This window comes from Salvelinus fontinalis, chromosome 22, assembly GCF_029448725.1.
Source record: "Salvelinus fontinalis isolate EN_2023a chromosome 22, ASM2944872v1, whole genome shotgun sequence".
NCBI lineage: Eukaryota > Metazoa > Chordata > Actinopteri > Salmoniformes > Salmonidae > Salvelinus > Salvelinus fontinalis.
The window spans coordinates 33040354-33050072 of NC_074686.1; the positions used below are offsets into that span (position 1 = coordinate 33040354).

Sequence of the window (9719 nt, forward strand, 5' to 3'; positions counted from 1 at the left end):
TAATTATGAGGGTTCCACTTGGAATTGCTGATTTTTATGCTAAACAATGTTTATTGTGCAGAGAAACAAGAATTTAGGAAACAATCACATGGTTCCAAAATGAAAAAACATTACAACAAATTCATCAGACAATCTGCAGATAAAATTCACATCTGGTATGGGGCGGAGAATCGATTCAGCTGCCCTACTGCTATAAAAAAATACAGAAGATAAACATGTCAATTAGTTACACAAGAACTGCAATCCATATTGTACTTTTCTTCAACAGATCATTCTTTGAGATGCATATGGACCCTGGTCAAAATTTGTGCACTATAAAGGGAATTTGGTGCTATTTGGGGTGCAGACTATGGGCTGTAGTCAATATTCCCTCCCCGCGCAACATACTGAAACAAAATTAACTATGTGCACGACTCAGATTTAGTTTTAGGCGGAGCACATCATCGGAGGATTCTATTGCATTGACAGGCACGAGCAGTCGCGAATAGATGTGCTTGTTTTGAGATCAAAGCAAGATATTTTTCCCAGTTATAGCTAGTCAGCTATGGGGGCGTGATGGCTTCCAAAAAAAAAAAAAATGTGTACAATTCTAACCATCTTTGAAAAGCGAGTCAGGTAAAAGCTTTATGTCTTGAAGGGGCAGTGCTGTATTTTTAGACGGGCATAAATAAGATATGTAGCCAATAAGCATCACACTGCTACTGTAGGCTGTATCATATAACTATTATTCACTATTTCAATAGTTAGTTCCATGTTAAAATGTTATGGGATGCATTGCTTTTGATGTTAGGCCACTCTGGTAGGCCTACATTATGATCAAATAGCCACAGTAGCAAACTAGCTTAAGCAGGCCTCAGTGTTAAACGCACGCCAGAGGTGGCACAGAATTTTTGCTAAAGTTGGTGCTCAGCAGACCTAAAATTAGCTCAGTGCCAGAATTTATTTTAGGAAACATTGGCTGTAGGCCTCCATTATGACAAAATGTAAAAATTTGTCTTGAAATAGACATTATTTGTGCTCACCTTTGCTTTGTTCTGTACGGGTAAATACAGTTTGAACTCTGCAGGGAGCTCATCTTCTGAGTACAGTCGGTCAGAGAAGTACACTCTCCGGATGCGGCAGTTTGCATGGATCTGGAACAAAAAATATATATTTTATTATTTCACATTTATTTAACCTGTTAGGCTAGTTGAGAACAAGTTCGCATTTACAACTGCGACCTGGCCAAGACAAAGCAAAGCAGTGTGACACAAACAACAACACAGAGTTACACATGGAATAAACAAGCGTACAGTCAATAACACAATAGAAAGATCTATATACAGTGTGTGCAAATGTAGTAAGATTAGGGAGGTAAGGCAATAAATAGCCCTTAGTAGCAAAATAATTACAATTTAGCATTAACACTGGAGTGATAGATGTGCAGATGATGATGTGCAAGTAGAAATACTGGTGTGCAAAAGAGCAGAAAAGTAAATAAAAATAATATGGGGATGAGGTAGGTAGATTGGATGGGCTATTTACAGATGGGCTCTGTACAGCGATCGGTAAACTAATGTTTAAAGATAGTGAGGGAAATATAAGTCTCCAGCTTCAGCGATTTTTGCAATTTGTTCCAATCATTGGCAGCAGAGAACTGGAAGGAAAGGCGGCCAATCGAGGTGTTGGCTTTGGGGACGACCAGTGAGATATACCTGCTGGAGTGCGTGCCTTGGGTGGGTGTTGTTATCGTGACCAGTGAGCTGAGATAAGGCGGCGCTTTACCTAGCATAGACTTATAGATGACCTGGAGCCAGTGGGTCTGGCGACGAATATGTAGCGAGGGCCAGCCGACGAGAGCATACAGGTCGCAGTGGTGGGTGGTATAAGGGGCTTTGGTGAACAAACAGATGGCACTGTGATAGACTGCATCCAATTTGCTGAGTAGAGTATTGGAAGCTATTTTCTAAATGACATCGCCAAAGTCGAGGATCGGTAGGATAGTCAGTTTTACGAGGGTATGTTTGGCGGCGTGAGTGAAGGAGGCTTTGTTGCGAAATAGGAAGCCGATTCTAGATTTCATTTTGGATTGGAGATGTTTAATATAAGTCTGGAAGGAGAGTTTACAGTCTAACCAGACACCTAGGTATTTGTAGTTGTCCACATATTCTAAGTCAGAACCGTCCAGAGTACTGATGCTAGTCGGGCGGGCGGGTGCGGGCAGCGAACGGTTGAAAAGCATGCATTTGGTTTTACTAGCATTTAAGAGCAGTTGGAGGCCATGGAAGGAGTGTTGTATGGCATTGAAGCTCGTTTGGAGGTTAGTTAACACAGTGTCCAAAGAAGGGCCAGATGTATATAGAATGGTATCGTCTGCGTAGAGGTGGATCATGGAATCACTCGCAGCAAGAGCGACATCGTTGATATATACAGAGAAAAGAGTCGGCCCGAAAATTTAACCCTGTGGCACCCCCATAGAGACTGACACACTGAACTCCATCTGAGAAGTAGTCGGTGAACCAGGCGAAGCAGGCATTTGAGAAACCAAGGCTGTTGAGTCTGCTGATAAAGATACGGTGATTGACAGAGTCGAAAGCCTTGGCCAGGTCGATGAAGACGGCTGCACAGTACTGTCTTTTATCGATGGCGGTTATGATATCGTTTAGTACCTTGAGCATGGCTGAGGTGCACCCGTGACCAGCTCGGAAACCGTATTGCACAGCGGAGAAGGTACGGTGGGATTCAAAATGGTCAGTGATCTGTTTATTAACTTGGCTTTCGAAGACTTTAGAAAGGCAGGGCAGGATGGATATAGGTCTTTTACAGTTTGGGTCTAGAGTGTCACCCCCTTTAAAGAGGGGGATGACCGCGGCAGCTTTCCAATCTTTAGGGATCTCGGACGATACGAAAGAGAGGTTGAACAGACTGGTAATAGGGGTTGCAACAATGGCGGCGGATAATTTTAGAAAGAGGGTCCAGATTGTCTAGCCCAGCTGATTTGTACAGGTCCAGGCTATGCAGCTCTTCCAGAACACCTGCTATCTGGATTTGGGTGATAGAGAAGCTGGGGAGGCTTGGGCAAGTAGCTGCAGGGTGTGCGGAGCTGTTGGCAGGGGTTGGGGTAGCCAGGAGGAAAGCATGGCCAGCCATAGAGGAATGCTTATTGAAATTCTCGATTACCGTGGATTTATCGGTGGTGACAGTGTTACCTAGCCTCAGTGCAGTGGGCAGCTGGGAGGAGGTGCTCTTATTCTCCATGGACTTTACAGTGTCCCAAAACTTTTTGGAGTTAGAGCTACAGAATGCAAATTTCTGTTTGAAAAAGCTAGCCTTTGCTTAGCTGACTGACTGCGTGTATATACTGCGTGTAAAATACAGGCAAGGTAATACAATGTGCCATTTAACCTTATTCCAAACATAGCCTAACTGATCATTCAAAGTTTGACATAAGAGATATCCTGGTCCCAGGTCTGCCTGTACTATCTTGCCAACCCCTATGGTCACCAAACTTGGCATGCCAATGACCACAGGAGTTGGCAAGGCAGCACAAACAGACCTGGGACCAGGCTAGGTAAGAGATCTGTATAGTGTATCTTGGACCATGACTCTGGTCCATGAGCCTTTCTGACTGACCTGCACACGGAGTGTCTCGGTGTAGTTGGTGCCGTAGGCCCGCCGTGTGAAGTCGGACAGGTTGAACTGGATCTGGTTCCAGCCGTCGTCCAGCCTCATGGGCATTGTACAGATGAAGGGTTTTACCCGCGTGGTGCTCTGGTAGTTACTGGCTCGGAACCGCCGCCTCACATTCTTGTCATCCAACACCTGCGATTGGAAAGGGAGAGCTAAGCTCAGTCAAACTGATCACTTGTACCCTTTTCACACCACTGAGCCAAACCGAAGCGAGCTGTACTGGACTGGCCTGGTTACGCATCCACCATAGTAGCTGGAACCGCACTGTAAAGAAGAATATGAATAGAGAATATGAATAGAATAGCCTTTAAACGAGCCAGTGCAGTACGGGTCAGCCCTAGTGTCAATCAGGCAATGTTGTAGAAGCAATTGCTTTACATGTTTTACAATAGCGTACAGCTTTCTTTGTATACATATGCAATGGATCTGATTGTTGACTTGGATGATAACCTACCTGGACTTCAAAGGTGAAATACTTCTTCAAGTTCTTGATGATCATAACCAAGAAAGGTAGTTTGATGCCAAGTGTCTTCTTTGGGTCTGCCGGACATGTGATGTAGGTTGTGCTGTTGAATTTGAGGACAAATGGTTAGATGTGGTTGCCTGAGTAAGAGAAAACAGGCTAGTGAACATGGAACAAGCTTACCTGACATTTGTTCCCTCCACTTCAAGCACCAGCGACTGGATGTCATTGTCTGTAATCCGTTTTATGTGGCCGTTCCTGACCTATAGCACAAGCAACATTTTGAAATGGGTAAGCTAGCGTGTACTATTACTTTTAAGAAATGTGTTTTATTGAATGTGAACTCAGGAAGATTAGGCAAACTCTGATTAACTAATGGGTATCTAACCTTGCTAATAAACTGACGTTAGCTAGCTAACTAAAGGCCTGATTATGACAGTGGTATGAGGAGTACAATGACAACACAGTAGCCTTCAAATCTGAGTTAAAACCAAGCTTACAGCATGATATGCACTAATGCTAGCTAGACACTGGACAGTTTATGAGGACCACAAATCAGCTAGCTACTAACTTTAGTAACGTTAGTTAACTTCTAGATTTATACTGCATTGTCATGCGCAAACTGGTTATCTAGCTAGTTATATGGCTAAAGTTAGCTACTTGCTCTCTGGAGCTCACCACCATACCAATCCCTGCAATAAAGCTTTAGCTAACGTTACCTACTGTGGCTAGCCAATGTTAACTAGCCTTGTCAAATTAGCAAGCAAATTCATGCGTACCCTTGTGTAAATCGTTGCTTACCTTTTTATCCCATATCTGAAGAGGTTTGCTCCCAATGCTATACAATATAGATAGGAATCCACTTTGAAATGTGTTTTTAAACATGTTCTGTGCGTTTATAACGCCGTCTCATGTGCATGTGTTGTTACTTGTTGCTAACGTTACTTTAGTTTAGCTAATTGATTTAGCTTACGCTTCAACTCCAAGTTCCGTGTGTTCAACTCCAAGTTCCGTGTGGCACAAAATAATGGCGATTCCTTCTGCCTCGCAAAACGCCCAAAAAGATACGCGTCTTCTATGAAAAGTACCTTAAGAAAACCCGAAATGTTACTAAATTATTGCCGTCCGGCACCACTATCTGTACCAGCAATATAAACCATGCACTTGCTCGCTTTTTCCCCTTTTGTATTGTTGAGTTGCTATAAAATGTAAGGCGGCCCACTTATCACAGCGGACTTCATTGTTGACTCATATCAGCTACCATGGTAACACAAAGCTTGAGCGGGGCCAGAGACGCGTTTGAGGAGATGGGAAACTCCATAGAGCAAGCATGTAGTTAGGTTGGGCCTTATATACCCCTTTCTGTGTTTGCAAAGATTGCCGCATGAGGGCGATCCTCGCAAAGCCTCTATTTACATGTTGTTTATGAGTGCATTTCACACTAATTTTGGATTATACTTGTATTTTCAGGCTTGTATGAATGTCCTGCTTAATATAATTTATGTGTCATGGCAAATCAACTGCATTATACTTCAAAAACTTTTCAACCAGTACAATAGTTCTTTGGCTAGCTTTTGCTACAGCCTATGTCAATGAGCTTTAGCATTCTATGACAACAATTCCTGCATCCAAAATAGTTATTTAACAAAGATAACAACTAAATATAATCTTAGTGGCTGTTCAAACAATATTCAAACATCATTGTGAAGCGTATGAGAACCCCAAAAAATATATTTAGTTTAGAATTCATAAAAACGTAAATCTAGGCTATGTAGAATGGGCGCAGATGGCGATGGCTTTATCTCTGCAGCCAAGAGTCGCGCGCATCTGTACCTTAAGTCTTTGCGCGTGGCTGTAAACTCTGTCCTCGTGGCAGGTGTAATTCCGAAAGTAGCATTCTGATTGTATAATTTGTGCTTCAAGTTTACCAGTCTTTGTAGAAGGTAGAATAAGATGCATATCCACCGCCACTATCCGCACCACTAGTTAAACTTTTCTAACCCTGCCCGTGCGCTCTTGTTACCTTGAATTCTGTCGGTTAGCCAAATCACGAGCTCTGTTGGCTAAACATGATGATTATGGAGCTCTGATAGGGCTCTATCTCCTCCTCATCTTGTTTTGTGTTATTAGAACAATTTTAACCTTTATCTGGGATTGGAATAAATAATTAGTTTTATTTTATGGCTAATCAAAAACACAACAAACTCTTTGTATGGAGGAACCTAATGTCACGCCCTGGCCTTAGTATTCTTTGTTTCCTTTATTATTTTAGTTAGGTCAGGGTGTGACATGGGGAAGGTATGTGTTTTTGTATTGTCTAGGGTGGTTGTATGGTTTAGGGGGTTAAGTAGAGTAGATGGGTTTGTGTTTAGTGTAAGTGTCTAGCTGTGTCTATGGTTGCCTGAATGGTTCTCAATCAGAGACAGATGTCATTAATTGTCTCTGATTGGGAGCCATATTTAAGACAGCCATAGGCACTAGGTTTATGTGGGTAATTGTCTATGTTGTACGTTTGTAGCTTGTGTGTGCACTTACGTCTTTAGCTTCACGATCTTTTGTTTCAGTTTGTTAAAGTGTTCGTTACGTGTTTTTCCCTCTTTCAAAATAAAGAAGATGTATTTTTCACATGCTGCGCCTTGGTCCACTCTCTCTCAGCAAGACGATCGTGACACCTAATGGTGTGCAATCGCTCCTCTCCACGTATAAGTTTGGATTTAAGCCTGTAGCTATTTATTTGTTTTCAGTGTATCCACATAAATTATTTATCTTTGGTAGATGTATTCTGCTATTGGAATGCAATAAATTCTATCATTCTCATTTTGCATGTAGGCCTAGTGCTCAGCCAGCAGCGCTGGGCCAAAATAAATATCATATTTCCTTTTAGGACTGCAGGATGGCTTTTATGCAACTTACTTCCGTTCATTTTCCCTTTTAGAAATACGTATCTTGGTATAATATCTTTGGCAATGTGGCCCCAGAAAGTTGATTGTCCAATAATTGGAAATTTGACATAATTTATTTACCCATCTAGACATTTTGGTTAGGTACAAAATGGCACCCTATTCCCTATATAGTGCACTACCCAGGAAATAAGTAGTAGCAGTGCAGTATATAGGGAATAAGTAGTAGTAGTAGTGCAGTATATAGGGAATAAGTAGTAGTAGTAGTGCAGTATATATGGAATAAGTAGTAGTAGTGCAGTATATAGGGAATAAGCAGTAGTAGTGCAGTATATAGGGAATAAGTAGTAGTAGTAGTAATAGCAGTGCAGTATATAGGGAATAAGCAGTGGTAGTGGTGCATTATATAGGGAATAAGTAGTAGTAGTAGTGCAGTATATATGGAATAAGTAGTAGTAGTGCAGTATATAGGGAATAAGTAGTAATAACAGTGCAGTATATAGGGAATAAGCAGTGGTAGTAGTGCAGTATATATGGAATAAGTAGTAGTAGTGCAGTATATAGGGAATAAGTAGTAATAACAGTGCAGTATATAGGGAATAAGCAGTGGTAGTAGTGCAGTATATATGGAATAAGTAGTAGTAGTGCAGTATATAGGGAATGTGTAGTAGTAGTGCAGTATATAGGGAATAAGTAGTAATAGCAGTGCAGTATATAGGGAATAAGCAGTGGTAGTAGTGCAGTATATAGGGAATAAGTAGTAGTAGTATTGCAGTATACAGGGAATAAGTAGCTCGCCTACTAATCTCACTGCAACCCCCCTCCAGGTCTCTGACTATACGTTATTGAGAAAAAAATGTAGTTTCTATGCCTGTGATATGTGGTTGTCCCACCTTGCTATCTTAAGATGAATGCACTAACTAAGTCGCTCTGGATAAGAGCATCTGCTAAATGACTCAAATGTAAACGTCAAGATGTTGAGTTTTAGATAAATAAATAACGAATCAAGCGGATAAATGTTATAGTCAGACGTATCTCGGACATGGACTTTATTGGCTACATCACAAAACCCATTCCTGACCTAACCGTATCCCCCGTCCGGCCCTTTTCTTTTCGGTATACCAGCCCAAGTACCAGATGAATCTCCACATTGCTGCCTCCCGAGCCACTGCATCTCTCAGTACCATCCACACACTGCTTAAATTCTCCAGCAAAGAGGCCCGGCTCATACCAAACAAGGTAGGATATCTGCCACATGATACCGCAGCAGGACGCACTCTTCTTCTCCCTCTCATCCATCACTTCTCACTTCATCTCATCTGTCAATCAAATGTATTGCTGTGTGGTCTCGAATGACTGGAATAACCGACTGTGCTGTATATGCAATGCACAGGCTATGTAACCATCAATCAATCAATCAAATGTATTTAGTTTGGTTGAGGAGGAAAAATGGTCTGGGGCTGTTTTTCATGGTTCGGGCTAGGGCCCTTAGGTCTAGTGAAGGGAAATCTTAACACTACAGCATACAATGACGTTCTAGACGATTCTGTGCTTCCAACATTGTGGCAACAGTTTGGGGAAGGCCCTTTCCTGTTTCAGCATGACATTGCCCCTGTGCACAAAGCGAGGTCTATACAGAAATGGCTTGTCGAGATCAGTATGGAAGAACTTCACTGGCCTGCAGAGCCCTGACCTCAACCCCATCCCCGCAGCAATGTTCCAACATCTAGTGGAAAGCCTTTCCAGAAGAGTGGAGGCTGTTATAGCAGCAAAAGGAGGGTCCAACTCCATATTAATGCCCATGATTTTGGAATTAGACATCCACATGCATTACGTGACCAAAAGTAACATTGCATTTTGGACATGGAGATATGCCAGCAGCATATCTGTTGGCTTGCTTCTGAAGCTAAGCAGGGTTGGTCCTGGTCAGTCCCTGGATGGGAGACCAGATGCTGCTGGAAGTGGTGTTGGAGGGCCAGTAGAGGCACTCTTTCCAGAGAGTGTGCTGAAATAGCAGTGGGCCGGATTCCAACCCATGCTGAAGTGATATTTTCCGGAGACAGCGGCTTCGAACGCCAGACCAGCCTAGGCCATGTGAACAAGTCAAGTGAATTCAAAGTACATCGTCACAGAGTCTCAATACACTTTACAAGAGGGAATAAAGAGCAACATTGCTCAACCTCTCATTATGAAAAGCAACAGCAACATCAACAGTTAATTTGTACACTGGCTAATTAAAAAACACCAGTTGAAGTCTCACTAGCTGATGTAACAGGAGGTTGGGGATGATGGGTTTGTGGTAATGGCTATAGCGGAATTACTGGAATGGTATCGAACACTTTCCATGTGTTTGATGCCATTCCACATGTTCTGTTCTAGCCATTATTATCAGTTGGCCTTCCCTCAGCAGCCTCCACTGGTTGATGCACAGAAAAATCCAATCTCCTCCTCCTGCTGGGGGGGGGGGGGGGGTATTTAATGTATTTATAAAACCCTTTTTACATCGGCTGATGTCACAAAGTGCTGTACAGAAACCCAGCCTAAAACCCCAAACAGCAAGCAATGCAGGTGTAGAAGCACGGTGGCTAGGAAAACTCCCTAGAAAGGCCAGAACCTAGGAAGAAACCTAGAGAGATACCAGGCTATGAGGGGTGGCCAGTCCTCTTCTGGCTGTGCTGGGTGGAGAT

At 42.6% G+C, this 9719-nt stretch overlaps 1 protein-coding gene across 2 annotated transcripts; it reads right to left on the bottom strand.

Annotated features, from left to right (window-relative positions):
- Positions 1-28: 28 nt before the first annotated feature.
- LOC129820222 (cilia- and flagella-associated protein 20) lies at positions 29-5440 on the bottom strand. Of its 2 annotated transcripts, none has more exons than XM_055877236.1 (6): positions 4934-5440; positions 4316-4395; positions 4124-4235; positions 3613-3801; positions 1023-1133; positions 29-187 (listed from the first exon to the last, which is right to left on the bottom strand). In XM_055877236.1, exons 1-6 carry the CDS (start codon positions 5015-5017, stop codon positions 185-187), a joined length of 579 nt encoding a protein of 192 aa, XP_055733211.1. In that variant the 5' UTR covers positions 5018-5440; the 3' UTR covers positions 29-184. The 2 variants fall into 2 exon arrangements, with proteins under 2 accessions (XP_055733211.1, XP_055733209.1); XM_055877234.1 differs by having other exon boundaries at positions 29-190; positions 4934-5438.
- Between the last annotated feature and the right edge of the window lie 4279 nt (positions 5441-9719).